This window comes from Mobula hypostoma, chromosome 5 (genome assembly GCF_963921235.1).
Source record: "Mobula hypostoma chromosome 5, sMobHyp1.1, whole genome shotgun sequence".
NCBI classification, from domain to species: Eukaryota; Metazoa; Chordata; class Chondrichthyes; order Myliobatiformes; family Myliobatidae; genus Mobula; species Mobula hypostoma.
In genome coordinates, this window is record NC_086101.1 from 145,614,712 (window position 1) to 145,642,679 (window position 27,968).

At 39.4% G+C, this 27,968-nt stretch overlaps 1 protein-coding gene across 1 annotated transcript; it reads right to left on the reverse strand.

Moving 5' to 3' along the window:
- Positions 1-3,455: 3,455 nt before the first annotated feature.
- On the reverse strand, positions 3,456-27,282 carry LOC134347071 (leucine rich adaptor protein 1-like). Its single transcript, XM_063049162.1, has 2 exons — positions 26,343-27,282; positions 3,456-4,108 (listed from the first exon to the last, which is right to left on the reverse strand). Exons 1-2 carry the CDS (start codon positions 26,547-26,549, stop codon positions 3,719-3,721), a joined length of 597 nt encoding a protein of 198 aa, XP_062905232.1. The 5' UTR covers positions 26,550-27,282; the 3' UTR covers positions 3,456-3,718.
- Positions 27,283-27,968: the final 686 nt, after the last annotated feature.

Here is a 27,968-nt window from a genome sequence, read left to right on the forward strand (position 1 = left end):
GCATTGACTAAAATCTTCTTAATCTCAGATGTTTAAAGTACCCTATTTTTCAACATAACTAGTTCTCCCTGCTCCCAAAACAAAGAGGAATGTAGTAAAACCCTGTCTGTTCATTTGCTTGCAGATAGCCTATTGAATTGATATTTTATATAATTGTTGTATTCTTGACAGTGTGTTCCGGTCAAAATGGCACGAGCAAACAATGGTTCCTCAGGCGACATCCTCTAGATAGCAAGTCTTTTAAATTATTTCACTTTTTCTATGCCTTCTGCTTGTTTTTTTTGTATTGTCTGTGTTATGGTAACTATTGGTGTCTGATGTACTGTCTGGATCTTGATCGAAGGATCCAGCACCCTGCTATGTCCAGAGAGCAGCCTCATGGAGATCAGAGATGAGAACTCAAGCTGACTCATGAAAAAAAACAAAAATCATGGGTTTTTGATTGATGGGATGGATTAACTCCAGCCTGAAACGGCAAGGAATACTGAGCATCGAAATGAAGGCGTTCCGACCTGGTCAGTGATCATCCCCAAGGAGGGCAGAGGGTCAGTGATCGCTCCCAATGGTGCCAAAGGATCAACAATCGCTCTCAATCGGGTCAGGGATTGCTCCCAACAGGGCCCACCATTTGGACCAGGCATGAGTTCTGAGTCAAGGAAGGACTGTTCGATGTTCTGAGATTTATGAGATTGGACTGTACTTTATATTGGTCTCCTTGAGTTATTTGGCATTTTCTTTCTTGTGGCCGAATGGTGGGTGGGTGATCTGTAAGTTCTTTGTGTGTGGGTGGGGTGGGGGGGAAGAGAGGGAGTTTGCGATGCTGCTCTCGCTGTTCTTTTTCTGCGGCCGAGGGTTTGGGGATGTGTCGCTATTGTCACTGTCTTTTTCTGCGGGGGAGGAGGGAGGGGATTGCTATTGTTCCTGTTTTTTTCTGTGGGGGAGGGGGTCAGGGATTGTTATTGTCGCTATTCTTCTGTGGGGAGGGTATGGGAGATTCTGGAGTCTGCAAGTTTTATTTCTTTCACTTTTTCATGTGTATTTCACATGCTATCTGGAGAAGACAAAGATCAGAGTTCTATTGTACATGCATACTTTGACAATAAAGTGAATCTTGAAGCTTAAACCCAGTGGAACTTCGCTCCATTTACGTGATACCAAACCAACCATTCTTTCAAATGATTTCATGAGTTAACACTGAGTTTTTGTGTTGCTAATTAGCATCTCAGAAATCCTCTTGGCTGGTGCATCACTAAAAGTCTGTCAGTCATATGTAGTATAATAGTGAGCAGCCAGTTATATAGCCCCTAGATTCCCCCCCCTTCCTTTTCTCCTACTGTCCACTCTCCTCCCCTATCTGATTTCTTCTTATCCAGCCATTGACTTTTCCCACCCACCTGGCTTCACCCATCACCTTCCAGCTAGACTTCTTCCCCTCCCCCCACCTTTACATTCTGGCATCTTCCCTCTTCTTTCTCAGTCCGGAAGAAGGGCCTCAGCCCAAAATATCGACTGTTTATTAATTTCCTTAGATGCTTCCTGACTTGCTGAATTACTGAAGTTGCAGAGATGAAACTTGTGTTCCTCATTGAATGATCTTACTCTGTGGGAATGGTGCTCCGTTAAAATTTGTGCAACAAATTAAGTCAGTGTTTCAATTCAAGTAAATGATAACACACCTTTGCAAAATGTAACCTAAATATGTTGCTCAAAATTTGAGAATTATTTTACATATGCCTTAAATTATCTTTTAATTTAATGGAAGTCAAGCAATATTTAAATTTAAAGCTAAAATGTAGTCTATTTATACCAACACATTTAAATTAGGACAGTGGTGCAAGAGCTACAGAATCAGAGTGCCCTTGATCTCAGTTCAAATGGATAAGTGAAATTGTCAACTTGTATGTGACTGTTATGTTAAGGCTTTTTAAATAGAGTTTTAAAAATACAACAATAATCTTGTATCACAGATGTCGGGCTGGCAAGTGCTGAAAACAAGGACCAGGGTTCTGGTCTTGGGTTTGGATGTCCGTGCAAGTAGGAGACAAAAGGGCTAGTGACCACGCACCCTCCACCCTCTGAGTCGGTGAGTTTGGAGATTAAAACCTGGAGTTTGGGGTCCCGTCATTGGCTACTTTTGGGTCGATAATGAAGTTTTAAGCCTAAAGGTTGAATGGAAGGGCAGAAGTCAAAATCCGATGCTGAATCCCTCGGTCTGTGAGTCTAAAGTCCACTGGGGAAATTTCAGGCCTGTTGTATGTGAGTCCATCGGAGCAGAAAGGCCCGTTCTGTTGTTGGAGGACTGTCTGTCTGTGTGAGTGGGTTTGTGGGTAGGTGAGAGGGAGGAAAGGGGCTAATTATGATGTGCTCTGGGTTGTTTTGTCAAGCATTGTAGACATATCTATTGGCGCCAGAATGTGCGGCAACATTTGCAGCCTAGTTCCTGCACACCCTTAAGTTGTATTGGTTGTTAACGCAAATGACGCAATTCACTGTATGTTTCGATGTACATGCAATAAATAAATGAATCAGAATCTAAATTATATCACTCAGTGTAATTTCAGGAAACAGTTTTATTGCTTTCATCAGTGTTTAATCTTATGTTCCATAATAAGAAGAAAACATTCTTATTGTCTAGTTTGATGAGTTGTAATAAAAACCATTCCTACTCCTTTTGATTTTAATAAATTATACCAATGGGTACTTCTCATACAAATTTGTTTTGTTTTCCCTTCCATTTGTAGAAACATGAAAGAAAACCAAGAACAATCTTAAACCTATTCTTTAAAAAAAGAACTGAATTGTTTACTTTGGCTAAAACTAGAAATTTGCATTTAAAATGCACTTGAAAAATCACTGATTAGAGTAAAGTTCAAGTTTCTACCAATATCCATCTGCATTATCAGAAACGTGAGAGAATACAATTGAACGGTGTAACAGAATGTTTTTTTTTCTGTTTTTGTTCTCATTTCTTTTAAAATGTCTCCTACGGTAGCAACCTGGCTTAGTTTCATTTACTCTGGAATAATTTATTAACTATTCCTAAGTAGTTAGTATCTTAAAGTCTCCTATCCAACACTTACAAGTCACCTGACTTAAGATAATTGAAAGTAGCTTTAAAAACTATACTGAACAATTTAATAGTTTTGAACTTAAATCATTTTGTAGATTTATATTAGTTAATTTGATTTCTTTTATGATTTTAAAAAATGGCATGTAACATGAAACTATGGCTGAAATTACTGCAGCCTTTCTGGAATCCTTGCAAGTAGCAGAGCTGTGCTATTTAGTTCAGATTGAATGGCCAGTTTTCTGACTGAGCTTCATTTGGGTAAAGTGAATCATGAACCCAAGTGACAGATTGAAAGCTACACAAAAGTTAATGATTTTAGTTGTAACTCCTATATCAACACGCCTCAGTCTTTTGGATTGGTTTTACTGTTTCTATCCAGTCTGTGATGTTATTCTGTACGGAAACTTTACTCTAATATTTCAAAATATACTTGCTCACATTGTCCCTTGCACTGAAGTTACTATGGCAACGTAATCTCAAGTAGTGAATTCTGATTATGGACAGTACTTTAAGATAGGTGATATCAGATTAGTCATCCAATATACATTTCCTCTGTTAAATCTATATCAACTATTTCACATCATTAAAGTCAGAAAAATTCAATAACACAGATAATGCAGAGACATTATCTTCTTGGTCTCAAGTAACTTATCCAAAATAATAATATCCATCATCAGAGTCCTCTTTGGATTCTTTATTGATAGTTTCACTTTTCAGTGAATCTTTTGTCAAATGTTCATCTGAGAAAGGATCTATGTCCGAGGGTGTGCGGTGACCTGGCAGGTCATCACCCAGTGTGTCTAGATAACTCCCCACAGAAATTGAATCAAGTCCATCACCACCCTCTTGTAAGCTGTTCCAGCTGCCTCGCAGTGAGGTGTTCTGGCTTTCCATCAAGCTGTAGGTACTACTTGCCAAACTGCTGCCCCTGCTGGCCAATGTTCCCTTCTCCTCCATCATCCATTTGATGGATTCAATACCTTCATTGACGGTGAGTAACTGATGCATCAGCTTGACATCAATTGCCCTGAGACAAGCCTAGGGTAGACAAAAGCAAATTAGCATGTTTACATAAACCAAATGTCATTTAGCACACAGGCTTGAGATTCTTCTTAACTGAAACTAACATAATGTGTAACAGTTCTGATGTGACATTTTCAATTTTGAAAGCATCATGTTTGAACTTTAGCCTCTATTCTGGTATTTTTGGCATCATTTTCATAACAATTCCAAGTACCACTGTGGAAACAGGATATCTTCAATCAATTATTCATAGAAATATGACTTTATTTATATTCCCAGAGTCCATCTTAAATGTTGCAACTTTTAAAGAGGAATCTTAATTCAAGGAGTACGTGACTGAAAAATATGTACATCTGCTGCAATTTCATTCTGAAGTTAACATCTGTTCACTGGTTGAATAAAGAAATCCTAGGGTGAAACTTAGGTTCACTGAATATAAACAGATGATACAAATAGTTCGCTTTGGACTGAATTGGCTGGATTGTCCACAATGTGCTCTGATTTTGCTTGTAGTGTTAATGGTTGCGCAGATCTTTGTGGTTACTTTAGCATATAGCTCACTCTGACAACTGACAAGACAAAGATATGGGCCACATTCTTTTCGATCTTAGTTATCTTCTATTCTAATCAATCTATCTTACCTCCATTCCCCGTGAGGAGCTAATGATCCTATTACACTCTTCCCTCGATACATTGCAGAAATGTACATCTGTAAGTGACACCATATTAAGCTAGCTAATTATTAACTGTTCAACAACATATTCTATTGCTCCATGTACATTAACTATCCAGGAAAGTGGAAGCACCTGATCAAGCATAATGCTTTCACAACTGAAACTCCCATTTTTACATGGGAGGAGAAGAAACCTGTGGACAATAACTATAAACAGCTGGAACATTGTGAATGGTCGCAGTATCAATCAGACAAGGACCAGGTAGTTGAAGAACTAAATGAAACAAAGTTAAATGAGGTGTTGAAATTATCAATGATATCAACGTTGATTATCTACAATATCAACACATGAACCTTCATAGCTTTGCCCATTCACAGTCAGGAAAGGACCAGGTAGCTGAGGATCAAAATGAGACCTTAAAGTAAAATGATGTGTTAAAAATATTATCAATATTAGTGCTAGATTAAAACTACTAAATATGCTTCATGTACATTATATGATCGATGTAACGTTCATGATTCCAAATAGAAAGACCTTTATCATGTAAAATAACAAACATATTTGGCATTTCACCAAATACACATATTCAAATCTAGGCACTCATGCTGCAACAGAAATATATTCCACTTAATTGCTCAGAATATAACTTATTCTGGCACTGCCATCAATCAGATGATCAGATATTATAAAGACATAAACAACAGGAATTCTGCAGATGCTGGAAATTCAAGCAACACACATCAAAGTTGCTGGTGAACGCAGCAGGCCAGGCAGCATCTCTAGGAAGAGGTACAGTCGACGTTTCAGGCCGAGACCCTTCGTCAGGACTAACTGAAGGAAGAGTTAGTAAGAGATTAAAACTCTTCCTTCAGTTAGTCCCGACGAAGGGTCTCGGCCTGAAACGTCGACTGTACCTCTTCCTAGAGATGCTGCCTGGCCTGCTGCGTTCACCAGCAACTTTGATGTGTGTTGCTATTATAAAGACATGTTTGAAATGCAGGGTAGAAACAACATAGGTGCACTAAAGTAATATATGATTATTTTATACACTGGGTTAGATGATCCCAAAACCAATGAATCACTCTAAGTTCCTCAGTCCACCCACATTCAGATGAAAATAGTCATGGGAATTTAAACAACTTAAGGAAAGGTTCCACTGTACTATTGTATCTGGTGCTCCCAAGGCGGCCTCCTCGATATTGGTGAAACCCAACATAAATTGGGTGTCTGCTTTGTCAAGCACCTCCTCTCTAACCACAAAAATCGGTATTTCCCGGTGACCAACCATTTTAATTTCAATCCCTATTCCCGTTCCAACATTTCGGTCCATGGCCTCCTATTCTGCCACAATGAAGCCACTCTCAGGGGAGGATCAACACCTTATATTCTGTCTAGGAGCCCCTTATATCCTCCAACCTGATGGCATGAACATTGATTTCTCCTTCCGGCAATTCTTATTTCCTCCACCTTACCTTTCCTTCTATTCCCCACTCTGGCTTCTTACCTCCCCTGGTGTCCCTCTTCCTTCTCTTTTTCCCATGGTCCACCCTCCTTTCCTATTGGATTCCTTCTTCTCCAGCCCTTTTCCTTTCCCACCTACTTTCCAGCTTCTTACTTTGTCCCCCCTTCCCCACCCACCCAACTTCACCTATCACCTTCAAGATTGTTCTCCACCTCCCCCTACCCCCCCCATATTTTTATTCTGGTTCCTTCCCCCCTCACTTTTCAGTCCAGATTAAGGGTCTAAGCCCAAAATGACAGGTAATTCCTCACCATAGATGCTGTGTAACCTGAGGCATTCCTCCAGCACTTTGTTAAGGAAATATTGCTCTATGAAAAATTCCACCTTCAACTGTTGCATGCTGTATTTCTATGTTACTCTACATCACCACTTCTCTATCATCAGAGTCAAATTCCCACTTAACATCAATGTGGAAATACCCTCATGTCATAGAATATGACTGATCCATCACCTGTCTAATTAATACCAGAGGCCATCCATTTTAGATGAGAGGGTGAAAGTTCAAAGAGATGTGTGGGGCAAGGTTTTATACATAGAGTTGTGGGCATCTACAGCGTGCTGGCGGGGGTGGTGATAGAAGCTGATATGATAGAGACACTCTTAGATAGACAGACAAATATGAATAGAATGGAGGGATATGGACTACATGCAGACAGTAGTGCATAGTTTTGACTTAGTTAATTAAGTGTCACTAACTTAATTAGTTTGGCAGAACATTGTGGGCCAAAGGGCCTGGTCTTGTGCTATACTGTTCAGTGTTCTATCTCAAGAGAACAGTTAAGGGTGGTCAGTGCAGTCCTTGTTTATCACGTCAACATACCATGAATGATTAAAAGTATGGCAAGATGTGCGAATGATCAACTGCGAAATAAAAATAGCCTTACATTTTTACCCCTCAGCATAATAATAACGTTGTGTTTAATACTCTCTTTCCATTTTAAACACAAATTTCAAATGATGAAAGGTTCAAATAAGTATACTTTGAAACTATACCAGAAAATTGTTGAGCAGTTGAAAACACTGTGCAAGTTAAAGTTTAACTAGTGTTCCACATTTTGTTTTTATTGAATTGCAGTGAATTTTTATGATAGAGTTTGCAGTTTGTTGGTTTCCCATATTTTTCAAATCACTCAGTACACGTTTCCTTTTTTTGTGGTGAGATTGTATCGCAAGCTGTGTGTTGGTCCTATACCGTTTGCAAATATAAAACTCACTGTGCATACATGACGAATGCTGCAAAAGGCAAGCCCAGACAAGGTGATAGCAAAAGAGTAACACTTTAAATATGGAGCATGGAAGTAAAATTATAACTAGACAGGCCTAAAAGAGTTGAAAGCTGAAGGAAAACTATTAAGCATGAAATATCTTTAAAGCATTAAAAGGTTTATGAGAATAATTCAAGGAATGAAGGAGTTAATATATGAGGAGAATTTGATGGCCCTGGGCCTGTACTCTCTGAAGTTTAGAAGAATGAGGGGGATGTCATTGAAACCTATTGAATATTGAAAGGCCTAGAAGAGTGGATATGGAGAGAATGTTTCTTATATTGGGGGAGTCTAGGACCAGAGGGTACAGCCTCAGAATAGAGAGACGTTCATTTAGAACAAAAATGGGAAGAAATTTCTTTAGCCAGAGGTAGTGAATCTGTGGAATCCATTGCCACAGATGGCTATGGAGGCCAAGTCATTGGGTATATTTAAAATGAAGGTTGTTTTGTTCTTGATTAGAAAAGGCTTCAAAGGTTATGGGGAGAAGGCAGGAGAATGTGGTTGAGAAGGATAATAAATCAGCCATGACTGAATGGCAGAGCAGACTTGATGGGCTGAATGGCTTACTTCTGCTCCTATGTCTTTTGCTCTTGCAGCCTTATGGTCTCCATGGCCAATGCCTGTTTATGGGAGCTGTTGGTGATCTGGTCTAACAGCACAGACCAGGAGCGAAAACCCAACCCAAAGTGGATCTCACTATAATCTCTTATTACGAAAATAGCTCAAAGAATATAAAGATGAATTATATTAATATTGAAGGAAAGAATTCATTAAGATATTGCATCTAGTTAACCTCTGGCAAACCCCTGATGCGTTACACCAACACGTTCTCAGCCTTTCTCAATTGTTTTCACTTCAGAGCAAATAAATGCACAGTTTTGTGCTGACATGACATTCATGTCATCTATTGACACCCCATCTGTGAATGGAATCATAATTAAAATATTAGAGAAAGGCACAATAGTTTGGGAGAATCTCTTAAGTCTGCATTTATTTGACACAGAATATTAAATATCACCCTCTCCCTCCCTCTCTCCCTCCACCCCACCCCTTCCCTTCCCCCACCCCACTCTTCTAATCATTCCTGACTCCATCTGCCTCTAATCATTCACCTTTCCTCAGTACTCCTATCATCTACAGACCCCTGTCTCAGCACTCTCCCTCATTTCTCTATATTGACCATCTCCCCATTCCACTCTCAGTCCTAATAAATGGTCTCACTCAAAATGTCAACATTTCCTTTCCTCTGTAAATCCTGCTCAACCAACTGAGTTCCTCCAGCAGCTTGTTTACAATCCTGAGCTGGTCAGCATGGATTTGTGAAAGGAAAATCATGTCTGACGAATCTCAAAGAATTTTTTGAGGATGTAACTAGTAGAGTGGATAGGGGAGAACCAGTGGATGTGGTATATTTGGATTTTCAAAAGGCTTTTGACAAGATCCCACACAGGAGATTAGTGTGCAAACTTAAAGCACATGGTATTGGGGGTAAGGTATTGATGTGGATAGAGAATTGGTTAGCAGACAGGAAGCAAAGAGTGGGAATAAACGGGACCTTTTCAGAATGGCAGGCAGTGACTAGTGGGGTACCGCAAGGCTCAGTGCTGGGACCCCAGTTGTTTGCAATATATATTAATGACTTGGATGAGGGAATTAAATGCAGCATCTCCAAGTTTGCGGATGACACGAAGCTGGGCGGCAGTGTTAGCTGTGAGGAGGATGCTAAGAGGATGCAGGGTGACTTGGATAGGTTGGGTGAGTGGGCAAATTCATGGCAGATGCAATTTAATGTGGATAAATGTGAAGTTATCCACTTTGGTGGCAAAAATAGGAAAACAGATTATTATCTGAATGGTGGCCGATTAGGAAAAGGGGAGGTGCAACGAGACCTGGGTGTCATTATACACCAGTCATTGAAAATGGGCGTGCAGGTACAGCAGGCGGTGAAAATGGCGAATGGTATGCTGGCATTTATAGCGAGAGGATTCGAGTACAGGAGCAGGGAGGTACTACTGCAGTTGTACAAGGCCTTGGTGAGACCACACCTGGAGTATTGTGTGCAGTTTTGGTCCCCTAATCTGAGGAAAGACATCCTTGCCATAGAGGGAGTACAAAGAAGGTTCTCCAGATTGATTCCTGGGATGGCAGGACTTTCATATGAAGAAAGACTGGATGAACTAGGCTTGTACTCCTTGGAATTTAGAAGATTGAGGGGGGATCTGATTGAAACGTATAAAATCCTAAAGGGATTGGACAGGCTAGATGCAGGAAGATTGTTCCCGATGTTGGGGAAGTCCAGAATGAGGGGTCACAGTTTGAGAATAAGGGGGAAGCCTTTTAGGACTGAGATTAGGAAAAACTTCTTCACACAGAGAGTGGTGAATCTGTGGAATTCTCTACCACAGGAAACAGTGGAGGCCAGTTCATTGGCTATATTTAAGAGGGAGTTAGATATGGCCCTTGTGGCTACGGGGATCAGGGGGTATAGAGGTGCAGGGTTCTGAGTTGGATGATCAGCCATGATCATAATAAATGGTGGTGCAGGCTCGAAGGGCCGAATGGCCTATTCCTGCATCTAAATTCTATGTTTCTATGTTTAATGTAAGAACTCTGAATAAATAATCTAAGTGAATGTCAGATTCTGCACACCATTCTCAATAGAGGTTTTTAAATTTACTGCCTCATAACCTCAGAACTGGCTTTCTCCTGCACTACAGCAAAACACAATAAGCATACGGTGAAAAAGTGGAACTTTTCCTGGTAATTCTTTTGACTTCAGAACAAGGGAGGACCAAAATAAAAGTGTTCAGCAAGCAAGGGGAGAGTGATTCTATCCCAGAAATTAAGCACCAATATAATCAGTAAATAGAAACTATGTATTTAGAATATCCTCCTCCATGTGTAGCAGACCAACACTGATGCTGGAGGATGTAAATCACTTGCCATTAAGTAAGAAACATCACTTCCAAAGGAAAATAAATTATTTACATGAACAATACTCCTGAATATGTGAAGCTATATGTGCTACCTTTTTTGAAAACATTACCAAGACATGCTTCTGACCTTTAGCAGAATGTTAAGGTGAACTTGAATGGACTTCCTGTAGTGTATGTACTGTACATTCAGGGCTATATGGCCCCTTTGGCTGCTTTCAGTAAAGGGTAGTTGTTCAGTAGCTCTCTCTTTGCTACTTACCTTACACAAAAACCTGACATGCAGAATATTTAATATCAAATTTAGTCTATGACTGAAGTAGAGGATAGGATTACATCAGTGAGGAAATTCTGAAGAAGACCACGCAAGTATGAACAAATCATAATTCCTTAAATAAATGCAATAGTTTTGATAGTTGTTGCACAGGGTTTATTCTATCACTGTTCTTCAAAATCTGCAACACCAAAATGGTGTTGACATGCATTAATGAAAATTTGTATTTTTTTTTTAATTAATTCATTCACAGGATATGTATGTCTTTGGTAAAGATAGGATTTATGGACCATTCCTAATCCTCTTTTAACTGAGGAAGCAAGTGAAATACAATCTCTTGGTGAGTCTAGAATCACATATAGAACAGACAATGTGAGAATGCTAGACTTTCTTTCCTAAAGGCTATTAGTGAACTGCTTGTGTTTTTACAACCAGTTTCTTGCCTATGATTATGGAAACTATCTTCTTTTACATTTTAGTTACTTGAATTTATGTTTCCTAGCTGATATAGTGAGATTCAAATTTGTGGTTCTGGATCAATGCTTTACAATTCTGGATGTTATTTCTGTAACTTAACACCATATTATCACAGCCATAGCTAAAATATTTAAACATAAATATTAAAAAAGAACAGGAAACAAAGCAACAGAGAAATGACACTGAGTTATGTTTTGTGAGTATGTTCCGATTCTTGCTGGAATACAAATAAGGAAACAGTTAGTTTGTTTAAACGTTGTTGAGTAGATGAAGCTGTCATGATCTTAATAGCTATTTAACCGTTCCTTTCTTGACACTAATTTTGATTTTTTTTACATAATTCAGTAATTCAAACTGGTTTTAATGTCTGAAGAATACACTTCATCCAAAAAAATGCTAAGAAATATGTTTAGAAGTAAAACCTGGAAACAGTAGATATAACACATATATATGTAATATAGATAATAACTTGAGGAGTCATTTTGCTTTAGATTATCTATGTGACAAAGACAGAGTTAGTACTTTCTGCTTCACCAAATACTGTATTTGCATTGAGAGTCAAAATGTTCAACACAATGAAAATCCATTGTAACTCAGCATGAGAAACTAGTTTAAGATGGTAATCCAACCTAACCTGAATGCAAGACACATCCCAATACCTGGCCGTTTAGACTCATTTACTTGTGTCGGTTCTTTCTGGTTCAATTAGACTAGTATAAAAGATTCCAACAATGGAAGGGGAAATACAAAAAAAACCTCACGCAATTTATTGCAACATTGGGTACTGGCAGCAATTCACACTGCATCTCCTGGCAACTTCTATTTCTAAGGGGCTGCTGTCTCCAAAATGGTTATTGCTGTGCAGTTCATTATCTGTTATATACTCAATGGCTACTCTATTCGTATCTCCTGTGCCTAATAAAATAGCCACTGAGGGGATGTTCATGGTCTTCTGGTGCTGCGGCCCCTCCACTATCTTGCTGTTTGCAACTTAAGCATATCATGGCAAAGAGAGTCAAAACAATGCATCCGCTTTGTTTTTAAACTCGATGACTACACCAGCATCATTCTTCTGGAGTACTGGCTTAAAAACATTATGCTAAAGTGTTTTTATTTTAATGCTTCCATGTGCCAATTTTAAATGCATTTACATTAATCCTCCTGATCTACACCAGTGTCAATTTATCACCACTATCATGATGTTAGGAATATATTGTACATAGTTGTAGATGACTGTTGCAAAAGTTAGCCATTACGGGTTAAATTTGGGTTGGTTACATACTACTTGGGAGAGTACAGAAGTCAAGAATGATTGAAGGCCTCAATTTTCATATAAATTCTAAAGTATTAATAGCATAAGAAGTTCTTCGTTCTTCAATTTGATCAGAGTAAATATGATTATCAAGTGATTCTTCAGAAATACCATTGCTGATTATTATGATGCTGAGATACATTCTAAGATGTGCTGGGACACATCATAATTGACATAACCTAGGGTCACTGGGGAGTGAAGTACTGACATTTCAATATACACAGAAGATGTATCAGGCTATTTAGCTTATCCAAAGAACAGGATAAAATCACCAGGTCACTTCGCATCTATAGTGTGAGTAAGAAATGAGAAAAAAGACAGACCGCTGGTGAAGCTCTGTTGGTCTGGCAGAAGCACTACAGGCAATGTGGACAGTTGACATTTAGGGTTGAGACCCTTCTTCTGGACACCCTGATCTGTAGAGGAAGCTTACATTCAGGTCATCAACCCATCATCAAAAAGATTCTGATGAAAGATAAAGGATATTGCATGGAATCGTTCATATTGGAGTTGGGGAATCATTATTAGTGAATAAAAGTTCAGGAGGAGAGGTGGTGAGTGAGATTTGTTCATCACAATCCTATGTTAACAGAAGGGATGAGCAATTGGTGAGAGGGGGATTGTTTCTAGTAAAATAAATTGATTATTGTGGTAGAGGAGTATTGAATTACTTGGGGGAAGGTAAGCATTCAGAGATGGTGAAGGGGAGAGGGCACGATGAAGTGAGAAGCTGATGATCTTGGGGAACTGTTTCATCTCCTGGTGCACAAGAATTACTGGCGAACCAATTAGTTTCCCCCAGTCAGGAATTCTCTTCCTTTAGGTGCTGGAGAAATAGGAAGCACAGGTAATTAGATCTAACCCTGGAAAAGATAATAAAATCTGAGGCATGAAACCAAAATAAAATGTTTAAAAGAGCACTCAACTCTTCTGAACTTTACTGGCTATGCTAAAACACAAGTGGGTGGGGTCAGGTTTGAGATGATGAATATTTTATTAGCCTACATAAACTTACTATTTAAAATTTCAATTAGTGTTGCTTCATCAGGAAACTACAAAGAACAGCTCAAAACATATTATTTATAAAATTCCACTGTCCTCATGAAAGATATACAGTAATTTAACCAAAACTTTATTTTATGATCACAATGCCATTTAGCAAAAAAAATTCCATCGATATATCTGAGTGCAAAAGTCTTAGGCATATACTATATGTATAGCTAGCAGCCTTATAGACTTTTGCACAGTAGCGAAGTAATGATACGTTTTTATTGTGGTGCTGTTGCTGGTGTAAAAGAAATTTCATGACATAAGTGAGTGATGATAAATCTGAATCTGATGTGCATTTCTATCGATGCAGCTATAAAGAAGACAAGACAGCAACTATACTTCATTAGGAGATTGAAGAGATTTGGTATGTTAACAAAAACACTCAATACCTTCTATAGATGCAACATGGAGAGCATTCTGTCAAGTTACATCACTCTTTGGTATGGGGGGGCATCTGCAAGGACTGAAAGAGGCTGCAGAGTGTCGCAAATTTAGTTGGCTCCATTTTGGGTACTAGTCTACAAAGTACACAGGACATCTTCAAGCAGTGATGACTCAGAAAGGCAGCGTCCATTATTAAGGACCCCCAGCGCCCAGGGCATGCCCTTTTCTCATTGTTACCATCAGGTAGGAGATACAGAAGCCTGAAAGCACACACTCAGCGATTCAGGAACAGCTTTCTCCCTTCTGTTATTCAATTCCTGGGTGTACATGAACATGACCTCATTTTTTAAAATATATATTATTTCTGTTTTTGCACAATTTTTAATCTATTCAATATACATATACTGTAATTGATTTAGGTATTTACTTATTTGTTTTTCTTCTGTATTATGTATTGCATTGAACTGATGCTACTAAGTTAACAAATTTCATGATACTTGCATATATATGCTGTAGACCTTTGCACTGTACTGTATCTGTTGTTGGGGATCTATCCAATGATAGCAGGAATGTCAGTCTACAGTAATTCATCATCTCAGCTCATGCATTAAGAATAACCATGTGGAGGTACCAAAGTTTAGTGTATCACAGGGATAAAATAATGGAAAGTGCGTGAAATTATATTAGTAAATTATGAATCTGGATAGGATTAATAATGTAAAAAAATACCATTTCTCATGTCAATGGCATTTTCTGAATGTGCAGGTAATCTAGTGTCACTTAAGACCATTGTTAAATTCATTATCCTTTTAACAGCAAAGTGTAACTGGAGAGCCTCTCTAGTTAGACATGAAATAGGGTATTTGTAAGTTGTAATGATTTCATCTTCACCTTTATGGCTGTTCTCAAATCTCATCTAAAACATTTCAACACATTATGCATTTCATCACACCTTTTCATCTTCCCACAACAATCAGCTGCTGGGGAAGTGCTAAGGTACTGGGCTATCTCAATTCAATAGAATGTGGCTATACTTCAAATAATTAATTTCCCTTTGTTAGCTATTCTGAAACAAATATTAAATAATTAAACATAATTTGTTTTCTCCCTTGTACAGTTTTGATGAAGAGACTTTGAGCTGAAGTACTAATTCTGTAGCTCTGTCCACACACTCTGCTGGGCCTGTTGAGTGTTTCATGCAGTTTCTGTTTTTCCAAATTTCCACCATCTGCAGCTCTTGATTGGCATAAAATACACTATTGCATGTTATCCTGTCCTGGAACTAAGGAGTATACATTTTATCAATGCTCAAAATATTTTCAACACCCCCTAATTTGGCATCTGGAATGAGTTGGTGCAAAAGGTGACGAAGACAAAAGCAATAACCACTTAGAGGCATCTTGATGCATACATGAGCAGAGCATGGGGGATATAGAATTAAACTGAATAAATGGGGTTGTATAACAGGCATGATGATCAGCAAAGATGCAATGGTTGAAAGGCTGTTCCTATGCTGTATGACCCTATGACCAAGTCAGATCCTTTATTGTACTATTTAGAATAGCAGATAATAAGCTGCCAACAATCCAGTTGATTTGTGACAACACATGATTGATTTGGTGTTGTGTTTTCATCCCTCTTAAAGGATATGATAGTATTCAGGATAGGGTGCGTTATAAGGATCATATACAGTTTAGGGACTTGACAGATGAGATTTCTTGGTCTTTTTGTCCTTAGTTAGTTCATCACACATGAAGCTGAAAGACTGAAATGCCTTGCTTTCTCAGATTTCTGATATTTCTACTACAATTGCACCCCTGGATGGAATACTTTAACATGTATTCAGTCAGGAAAAAGAGACACACGCGCACACACACACATATGCATGCACATGCACAAACACATGTAATATTGTAGTAGTCCACTGTGGTCTGTTCAGCACTACAATTTGTGTTAAGGTAATTATACATTTAGTCAGATGAATCTTTGTGCTAAAACATGATCTGGACATTGCCAGAATTCAGATACCAAAGTCATAATTCATGACAAGTGATAAACCAATGAATATAAACCAGTGAGATACAAATATCGCATTCCTGCTCATTAACATGATTATTCAGTTCAGCCACTACAAATCATGCTGTAAAACCGATTAGTGGCTCAGCAGAGGTGATCAGCATTGATTTTACAGCTGGGTTGTAATCAAGCTGATAAATTTCTTAAAGGGAGGTACAACCTGGCTTCAGGACTTGGTGTTTGCAAGTGTGGTGCCAAAGGTGATTGGATCAAAGATGTAGAAACGAGAGCAGCGAAGATGTTTTCTTGCTGTTGACCTAGAGGCTTTAATGGGCAAGGCAGGAAAGAGAAGACATAGCATCTGTCCACAGAACATCAGGAGTCCTTCCAAGTGTATAATACAAAGCACAATGGAGGAAATACCTTATAAGATCAGAATCAGAATCAAGTTTAATCACTGGCATATGTCATGAAATTTGTTGTTGTGCAGCAGCTGTGCAGTGCAAGACAATAAAAAACAAGTTACAGTAGGTTCATATTATACAATTAAATTCGTAGAGCAAAGAAAGAGCAAAGAAAAAAAAAAGAACAGGTGAGGTAGTGTAGATGGGATCAGTGTCCATTCAAAAATCTGAAGCAGAGGGGAAGGAGCTGTTCCTAAAGCGTTGAGTGAGTATCTTTATCTTTGTACCTCCTACTTGATGGTAGCAGTGAGAAGAGAGCATGTCCCGAGTGATGAGGCCAAGCAATGTTGCAAAAATATATAATTTCAAACATTTACTTGAAGTCAGTAAAAGTACTTTCAAGCATACAATTTAAACACACACTGCTCAAAAATTCAACACCCCCACCCACTCACCTGCCAACAGCCTCCATCAATCAGGATGTATCCTTAACATTCACATCCTATACCTCACACCATGCCTTCCAACCATACCTCACAGCTTGTGTAAACTGCCTGCTACTCAACTGTGACTAACCACCTAACCCAAACACATTCCACAACACTCATTGACACCCGTCACTTCACCTCTCTTGCAGTTGAATCTGGGAACCAATAGGCAGCAACTAACTGTGGGTTATGGGCTCGTCAATGTCACCCTTTCAGCATTTTCCATAAGTGACATGGTGTTTCAAGCGGATAAGTTGAAATCTCTGAAGAAGTGATATCTGCATAGCTCATCACACACTTCAGTTCTTTCTTGTCGTACAACCTTACTCCTGCTTTATTTGTCATGTTAACAATGAGTCCTGATTGACAGACACTGCTGACATTTTGGAGTGTAGTGATTTGAGTATAGCGATAATAGTTGCAAATATATTCACTCACTTTGAAGAAATGGATGAAATTGTACTCCTTGCAAAACTCAAATGCCTTTGTCTCTCCCTGCAGAGAGCTGAGAAATGCAACTTGACAGGCAGGAGTACAGGAGACAGAGAGGGGGAAGATACAGCCAGAACTTCACTCAATTTATCTGTTACGTTGATATTTTGTGAATAACGTTAATACTTTGTGAATAACGTTAATACTTTGTGAATAACTTACGCATGAGTTTTGAGCTGGCATCTACAAGTGAGTCACTAAGCAACACTGAACTTCATTCAAGGCAGAGGGAAAGCAATTCACGTGTACAGGGGAAAGATTTCAAAGGGGCCTAAGCGGCAACTTTTCACACGAAATGTGGTGCATACATGGAATGATATATATAATATTTAAATTAAATATGCAGAGCAAAAAGAGAGCAAAGAAAGAAAAGGAGAATAGTGAGGTTCATTGTAAGTGGGTTCATTGTCTCTTCAGAAATCTGATGGCAGAGGGAAGGAAGCTGTTCCTGAATCATTAAGTGTGTGTCTTTAGGCTGTTGTACCTTTCGCTTGATGGTAGCAATGAGTAGAGGGCACATGGACAGGTACACGAAGGGGAAAGGTTTAGAGAGCAAGTGGAACCAGTTTATTTGGGCAACTTGTTTGGCACAAATGAGTTGGGCCAAAGGTCTTGTTTCTGTGCTGCATTGCAAGTACAAAGTTCAAAGTAAATTTATTATCAAAGTACATGTAAGTTACCATTTATTATTCTGAGATTTATTTTCTTGCAAGCACTCACAGTAGAAAGAATTGTAATAGAAGCAATGAAAGTCCACACTCACAGAAAGACTGCCAAGCAGCCAATGAGCAAAAGAAGAAAAGTTGTGCAAATACGAAAAAAAAGATAAATACATACATACATACATAATGCTGAGAACATGAGTTCTAGAGTCCTTGGAACTGAGTCCATGGGTTGTTACTCTCCATGAATCTGTGTACCTTGCCTTTAATACTCAGTCAATGTCAATTAATGCACAAAGGCCATCTCCCCAAACTGAATATTAACCTCACACACTGCTCAATCCATCACAACCACATCACTCATCTATCAACTTTCTTCCTCCCTCAGGAATCGCACTGTATTCATACATTACTTTGCACCACCACACACTTAGAATGCGTCTCACACTCACATCTCATAGCTTGCTCAAAGTGTCTGTGATCTAATCAGAGCAGAAGACTGAATACCAATTCTGGTACGGAGGACTCAGTTGAAGTGTTAGTCAGCCTACCAATAGAAGGCTACAAAGAAGTCATCTTTAGTACAGTGGATCTGCATGCAATATCAAGTAGCATGGAAGAGCTCAGTAGCAACCACACTCAACACTCTGCATGCAACTTGGAGCCCTTTTACTTCCATTTCTACTGAGACCATCCATTTTGTTGAAAATGCTCCACACATGGAGATATTCTGCTGCCTTTATCTTTAACTGTTTTATGAGTTCTTCTGGAGTACTTCTAGTTCAGAAAATCTGATAAGCATTGTTACACCCTTCTAATTCCACTCCACATCTTGTTTCCCCAAACTGCTGCTCTGCCTTGCACCTGAAAGTTTCACTTACTGTGTTTGAACTTACCTCACAGGGTCTGTACTCAATGGAGTTCAGAAGAATGAGGGAAGATCTCATTGAAACACACAGGCAATGGAAGCCTGTATAGAATGGATGCAGAGACAATGTTTCCATTAGTAGGATGTCTACATTCCGAGGCTTCAGCCTCAGAACTATGGCATGTCCCTTTAAAACTGAGATGAGGAGGAACTTCTTCAGCCAGTGTGGTGAATTTGTGAATATTTTTTGTTGTGAAAGCCAAGTTATTGGGTCTACTAAAGACAGAGATTGATAGTTTCACAACAAGTCAGGCTGCCAAGGATTACACCAAAAAGGCAGGAGAATGGGGTTGAAAAATGAATCAGGTATGGTTGAATATTGGAGCAGACTCAAGGGGTTGAATAGTATTATTCTGCTCCTATAACTTATGATCATATTGTCCTACACTTTCCTGCACTAACCTTGATTTCCCTAGTCTCCAAAAATTTATTGCTCTCTACTTTGAATACCCTCTGCAACTGGGCCTACACTGCCCTCTTCAAAGAGAATTCCAGAAGGTACACTCATTTTTAACCTGCATGTCTGGCCCTTTAGTTTGAGACTTTGACCTCTTGTTCAAGATACCAGAAGAAACCAAATCCTTATATCTATCCTGCCAAACCTTATCACACCTTCTCTTAACTAATTTTAAAGCATTTTTTACTGTCCAAATGACACAATTTGTTACAGTGCCAATTCTAACACAATTTAAAAGGAAGCTGTCTCAGTAGAACTCCTCATTTCCCTGGTATCAGTCTTCATGAATCAAAATTCTGACCTCCTCCACTATTCCTCTGTTCTGACTCTGGGCCAATTTACTTCCGCAGAACCAATCCAGAAGTTCTCCATTTTAATTTACACCCTCAGTCTCCACGCAGAGCTTCACTCCTAGTTCTGTCCATGATGCTGAATCTCCAGTGATGCTGGTTCTCCACATCACTGGAATTGGAATACTTCCCCTTTCACTCTGCATCCTTCTGTAGTCGGGAGATAATGTCTTCTATCTTGGCTCACGCCTCAAACTTTGGAGACTGCAAAGGGCAGTATCTAACTCTCTGCCTATTGCTTTTCCCAGCACTAACACATTCCTTTCCATCCTGTTCCCCTTACCTGAAACTCCTGCAGTAACGCTGTGCATATTTGCACATTTGCACTGCGGACTTTGGCCTTCACCAGCAAGAATGTTGTATCTGCTTAATAAGGGCAAAGTTTGCATCTTCTCAGTTTTGTATCTGGGTCTGCCTTACTGTTCAATCTTAAAGCAAACTAGAATTCCATAGCTGCCTGAGCGGAGCTGTGTGACTACTTCCTGGATCAATTAACTCCTGACTTCCCTGATGTCCAATCAACCATGCACACCAGCTCAACAAATGAAGGACAGAATAACCCTTACAGCAGCAGGCCTGGTACTGGAAGGTGAGCTTAGGCTGGGAGGCTGCCCTTCATGGAAGAAAGAGCTCAGCCTAATTCCACCTGATGGGTTGGATTTTGATGGGTTATTTTAGCTCCCTCTGTATTGCAAGTCACCTATCACTCCATGGACTTAAACTTCAGCGAAATGATGGCACCTAATGCAGGTTTTGATGCCCTGAACGCTAAATTACAGATGACAGAGTGCTGAAACTAGTGGAGCTGCTGCCTCAGAGCACCAAAAACCTGGGTTCAGTCCTGATCTGGAATAGTTTACATGTTTTCCTGTGATGATGTGGATTTCCACAGTGTGCTCTGGCTTCTTTCCACATTGCAAACACATGCAGTTTTGCAGGTTAATTTGTTACTGTAAATTGACCCCAGTTGCAGTCTACTGCATCAATAGGGAGTTCATAAGTATGTCACTTGTATTGGTTGGCAGATCCATTCTGGGTAGAACAGAATCCAAGTCTTGAGCTTCCTGACATTGAATACAATCTTCTCGACAGAGTTTTCAAAGTGTTTCATCATACACCAGTATAGCAGCCTTAGGGGATGAAGAAAATTTACAGAGGTGGGGGTGATGCAGATTTCATAACACCAGAGCCAAAATACTTCCTTTGTGAACTGCCTCATCAATGTCTTCATTGGAATCCTCAGTAGCTGTGCGAGACCCCGCTCTTTAATATTCCAAAATACCTCTAGTGCACTTGTTCCTGTCACTTCACTACAAACACAAGCTTTAGTCTAAAATGTATTATCAGCTGTTACTGGGAAATTAAAGGGCAATGATCCAGAATTTGGATGAGAAAAAAAACTGATTTTTTTATCCTAATTCATTAATTGCACAAAAAAGCAGTATTGTGCCATTAATGACATAATCAATGAGTGAACCATGCTTTCCTGGCTTAGCAATAAAAGCTGGAGCAAAGTAATGTAAGTTTTTCACCTCCAAGGAAATTAAAATGCCCCTCTTGAACATAATTATTTTCATTGACTTCCCAAAATGATTTTTACGTGCTCCCTCTTTGCATACAGGCAGGATTTATAAAGTTCACACTATCTGTTAACTAGATGCTGCATTCAGCGACTCTGAAGAATGATGAGAGAGGGCCTTGAATGTTGTACAGGGGGCCATGGAGCAGCTCTACACCATGTGGCACATTCACCATGCTATTCAAGTCACCCCCACCTCTATAAATGTCCCCCATCTCCAAGGCATCCACAGAGAGCTCTGCAAGGGGTGATTGATAAGTTTGTGGCCTAAGGTAGAAGGAGTCAATTTTAGAAAACCTAACATATCTATTTTTCAACATAGTCCCCTCCTACATTTATACACTTAGTCCAGCGGATGTGGAGCATACAGATCCCTTCTTCATAGAAGTTGGCGTCTTGGACCTCCAGAAATGGTCCACAGTGGGGGTGATTGATAAGGTCATGGCCTAAGATAGAAGGCAATGAGTTAATAACTTCAAACCTTCTGCATAATCACTCAAAGAGTTGAACTGCACGTGCAAGTAATGAGAGCTGATTAACTCATCGCCTTCCACCTTAGGCCACAAACATATGAATCACCCCTGCTCTGGACCACTCTCTGGAGGTCCAAGACGCCGACTTCCACAAAGACGGGATCCATATGCTCCACAACTGCTGGACTAAGTGTGTAAATGTAGGAGGGGACTATGTTGAAAAATAAATGTGCTAGGTTTTCTAAAACTGACTCCTTCTACCTTAGGCCACAAACTTATCAATCACCCCTCGTATAACAGTGCTGATCTGATTCTCAGTAGGTAGCATAACGTGAGGGCAGCTGTGACCCCTCTTTACGTGCTACCTTCCACAGATCAGCACTGTTATAGAGCTCTTGGAATAGCAAGACAGTTTACAACTCTTCAAAACTGGAGGACAGCATGAAAGCGCTTTCTTAAAATGAAGAAATCCAAATTTAACGTATAGTTTGATCACTCCTCATAATGTGTTAGAACAAAGAGCAATGCCCAGTTCACATCAAATATAGGCAAAATCTAATTTCTGAATGACAGTATTTTAGACTTTATTGGGTCTTCCTCCATAGGGTCCTAAAGGTCATAAAGCATGGGTACAGGCCTTTTTGACACCAGTTGTGCCTACCTGAGCTGCTCCCCCTTGCCTGTGTTTGGCCCATATCCCACTATTTATTTCTTATCCACTTACCAGTCCAAATGTCTTTTAAACATTCTAATTGTACATGTCTCCAACACTGACAGCTTGTTCCATATACCCACCACTCATCATCATAGGACATGCTGTGAAAAAGAGCCCCTCACAATTTTATAAACCTCCATATGATCACCTTTCGGTTTTCTTCACTCCAGAGTAAACAGTCCCAGCCAATCACTAATCGGGATAAAGGGAGGGAAGGAAGTAGAGAGTCCTTGTCTACATCTACCCGTTTTAAATCAACAGAAGTTATGGGATGTTAAATGGTGCGTGAGCAAATATAAAAGGTTGACAATACCATCACGTTCACTGAATTCAAGTCTGCCCTTGGCCACAACCTCAGCATTATGATTAACTCATGCATGGATGCCTCCTCCTTCCAAATAGTTGCTGGTGTTTTCTGTGTAACAACTATCGTAAGAGGGAGGGAGATGTATCAGTTGGCATTGAGCAATATGTGTGGTAATGCAGCTGTCATTTTTGAATAGTTAGTGTGTGAGTGTACCTGTATCCAAGCTACAACTTGAGATTTAAGGCTTGCAACATACTAAATGTGTGAAGGTGAGATGAATGTCATGTAGGAGGGCTGACAGGTAGAGATTGGTGGGCATGTCATGAATTGAGCAGTGTGGAATCCTTGTGGTACAGTTGACAAATTATGGTATTAAAGCTGTATTCACCAAACATAACCACTCAAAAGTTTATTAGAGATACAAGAGATGCTAGAAATTTTGCCGAGACTCCTCATCAGTCCTGTTGAAGAGTCTTACCCTGAAACATTGTTTATTTCCCTCCATAGATGCTGCCTGACCACTGAGTTCTTCCAGCATTTTGTTTCTGCTGATCACAGTTTTCTTTAGTTTGCCTTTGAGATTATAACCACGGCTTTTGCCTTTCTGGCCATCTGTTGCTACAGATTGCTTGCTATGCATTCTGCAAGTCCCAATGTACTTTTCAGGTACAAGGCATATCTTTTCCTTCCCACATTTCTGATGGTGCTAACAAATTGGACTATATGACCATCATATATCCACTGACACATTCAGTAAGAGACTGCAACACAGGAGCAAATATTTGAACAAAGATATTTCCCAGGCACTGCGGTAGAGAAAATTGGACAGTTCTCAGAAACCTAGCACACCCTCAGGATTAAATGGTTTTCTCTGTGCAATAACATGTTTTGAGTATGTTGAATGACAATGTGGGGTTTTCAATTTCATTCTTAGATATTTTAGCACCTAGTACATAACTTCTGTGTTCCTCCCTTTTCCTTTTTCATTATCTTCATTTAATTCCTCCTGCTGTATTTCTTTTTCCTCACATATTCATCCACTTCATTCTTTATATTCCGATTTTGAAATGAGTTCTTCTGGCCTGTGTGGAGTGCCGGAGGGGTTTGGGCTCGAGGTTTTTAGGGCAGCTGAACTGGTTAATTGTTGTTTAATTTCCTTGTATTTTTCTTGAGTGTCTTGTTCTTTGTAATGCAGTCTCCTGATGCCCTCTGTTTAAGCTTGTAAAGTTCATTTTGATAGGCTCAGGAATTCTGTATCATTTGTATTATTTAATTGGCTCCCCGGTTAGTGCTAATTACAGGGTTCTTGTTTTGAGAATGTTACTTCTTGCAGTGTCACTTGGCCAAGCCACCAATTTTTTTTTTTTTTTTTGAGTTATTATGAATAAACTCTTGTCGCTGTCTCTACATCAGAATGCTGTCTTTCCTCTCCACTTGTGTTCCAATATTGCCAGCGTGCATCATGAAAATTTGCCTCCTTTAATACAACGACTCATCCAAGTTGCTCTTTGGTGAGTTAGACTAGTTTGCGCAGTGTTACTAATCAGAGGCTGATGATGTAGGTTAACAACAGGACTAAGGCCCAACATTCTGTACTTAATTTGGATATAATTCATTATGATTGCTTAATCCTTCGCAAATTTCATTTCCATCCCCAAGATCCACCCCAAGAACATCGCTAAGTACAGCTGCTAGAGCTACATTTACAGTAAAGCTACAGAAAGGCCTTCATCACATTGTCAGCCTTGTTTAATTGCATTAACAATTGTGTCATCTCTAGGAGTGCTGCTGACCCAGAAACATCTTCAGTCTCCACATCCTCCACGTTAAATGTAACCAACAGATATCATTACTGTTTGTAATGGAATCTAATGAGTTGACTCAATGTATGGGACCCCAGTGTATGCACTGAGTTCAGGTGGGTTGTCTATCCACTCTGATAAATCACTCAGGTTTGACAGGAGTTAGGACATGCCATGTCATGCTTGCTCAGCCCAAGTACTTCATCCAGGTCAGGATTATTTGCTTAGCATTACCACATGTAAATGGTATGTTTAAGATTTTTACATTTCCAGAGGTGGACAAGTGTAGGGACCTCAAGTTTGGAAAATATTATATGTTCCATTATGTATTCAGAGATCTCAAACTAACAAGATCTGGTCACCCAGCCAAAAGTCTAGTTTATTTTTTGTATTACTACAAGCCAACTCATAGTTATCAAGAAGAATGGTTTGCCTGATTTCCTACTGATCTTGTTTACTAAGTTATTTTTGTACTGATAACATGATTATTTTCCAACTAAACAATGAGCCTTTATTTAAATAATAGATAGAACTATGAGATATTAATAATTAACACATTTAAAATTCAATTAAGTATACTTTGCCTGTTCTATTGTTCAATAAGATCAGGGTTAATCTAACCTTGCCTGTTTCTTCTATAGATCTGACTTTCCATTGACCCAAATTACCCATCTGAAACCAAACCAGGGTGAGGCTTTGGTGAATTTTGTGTATTCAAGGGTTTAACTGCTTAAACATAATGCAATTTTGCCACCATCACATACCTGGATCTGCAATGTTTTGATGCATGTACTGTTATATTACCCAGATTGCAGTCCACACCATAAGATACTACTGAAACACACCACTTTCCGCAGTCCCATGGCCAAGATCACAAAAGACATTGTGCATGTTAAAAGTTCTTTCCTTCTGACCCTTTGGAATTTCAGTTAAAATCTAGCCAGAGGAATGTAGTTTGAGTAAAAAGATGTAAATTCAAACTACATAAAACAAGAGAGACAACGCAAAAGCAAGAGTTGGCCAAATTGTCCCTCCAGCCTGCTCAAAAAATCGAATACCGGCTAATCAATCATTCCAGAAAGATGAGGTTGCAATAAGGACCCATCCTGAAATTGGGAATAAAGATCAATCTTGAGATCTAGTGTATCTGACCTGAGAATGGATTATGCTAATTTGAATCCCCAAGCTGCTCAAGATTTCCATTTTATATTAATAAAGCCCTATGCTTTAATACGACAAAGCATTAAGCTTGTTTCTCTTGAGAATTTCCAGTTAAAATACTATATTTCTCAGGAAAAAAAGACCTGCAGACAAATGGAACATTTTGGCAAAATACTTTAGATAATCTCAAAAACAATTCTACCTGAGGTAAAAGGTTCACTGAAGGTAAAATAATACAACAAGTTCTGTTTCTTCTTGAAGAGCATTCCAAACAAAAAAAAAATCAAGCACTGTGTCGTTTCTTTCATATTTATATGGAGAACATGGAACTAAGTTCGAGTTCGACCTATACTACATACACCTGGTATTTTGCTTCCGTGTAAGCAGACGACCCGGTCGTCCTGTGCAGCGTACGTGCTTAAACCGTGCTCCTATATACAGAGCAATCCCTTAGCTGACATTCTCTCGCCGGTACATTGTCAGTACCCCGCAAGCGCTCTCTTTTTCTCTTTTTCACTTACCATTTCCAGCTTCAATATCTGAATCTTAGTTTCCAATCTCTCCAACGCGTTGCAGTTACTCAAAGTTCCCGAGGTAGAAAGAGCTACCTCATCGTCTGTGCGGCGGCATGGCTGGTCTTCCCTAAGTGATCGTAGCAGGCTTTCAGGAATCTTACGTCCCATCTTGATCTCCAGTTCTTTTAAATCCGGCAGGACATATTCCTCCATTCTCGCCAAATGAATGTTTGATGGTTCAAACGCAATTGTTATAGATTGCAACACGTCAAATGAAACATTTTTAACCAATCGTGAGGTTGGGAAGGAATACACATCAGCACGGGATTGATGATAACAAAGTTAAGGTAGTTACTTCTCAATTGCAAGGATCATTGGGGCTCCAGTGCAAAGTGACAAGTCGATGCTGTCTCGTTTCTTCGAAGACGAATGTCATTTGGGGGAAATTGACGTTTGAAAAGTGCAGCAAGTGTTCAGATCTGTTTTTTTCTGCCGGTAACTCTGGATTAATTCATTTCTAGAACGGCATACGGTGAGGAAGACGGCAGATAGGAGTGAGCGCTTCAAACAGCTCGTTGTCAGTGCAAGGCTCGCTGACCTCGCAGAGTGTGTATGTGTATATGTGCGTTTCACACTCTCTCTCCCTGTTTCTCTCTCTCTCTGTCTCTCTCTCTCTCTGTCTCTCTCTCTCTCTCTCTCTCAACTCCCCACCCGAAGCAACAGAGCAAACCTTCAGGTAAACCAGGGCACAGTGACCAACCCCTTTACCGTAATCCATGAAGAACTGTCGCGTCCCTCTTTGCTGGTTGTTCCATCGCCAGGCGCGATCGGGGCCGGTCGCAAGAGTTTCATTTTGTAGTGTTGGCGGTTTTACAGCGTGCGATGACATAGCTGCCGTTTAACAGTAATAGTCCTTGACACCGCCATTCTAAAACAAAGACCAATTCAAGTTGTGACGTGAAGCCCGCAACAGTTTCAAGAGGAAGGATTATGATAGAGCACTCTCCCGAAATTAGACGCGATGTCTGTACATGACACTGGGGGAAACGATGATGAACGATTGTCAATAATCTCTCCCTTTGGAGTTGATGTAACAAGACAGCTAGAGACTATTATACAATGCTAAAATCTCACACTTCGTAAACTTCAGCAACAGAATAATATATTAGTATCACAGTAGTTTTAATTATGTCAAGATGTTGATTTATTAGTTAAAATATGTCCGGAATCCTTTTCAACTCGAGGATGTATGAACCTCAACCTACTTGATACGAAGTGAATACTGGTACACCTTCACCAAGAACGCTTAAAGTAGTATAAGCGTGTAATATGTAAACTTTTACTCGTAATTGGTTCTAAATATTTCTCTGATTCTATCCTTTTGCATCTTTAGGTCCGCCTCAATTGAAGTAGACTAAGTAAAATGTTTATATAAACTATATAGGTTATAAGTATGGACTGTGAGAATTACAGTCGTAATCTCCTTCTCCAGCTACAACACGGTGCAAAAGTCTTAGGCACATGTATATAGGGCTAGGGTGCATAAGAATTTTGCACAGTACTGCATATGCTAAATATTAACCATTGTGCATGTATTAAATCAATAAACTTTTAATTTTATTTTTATTTTTA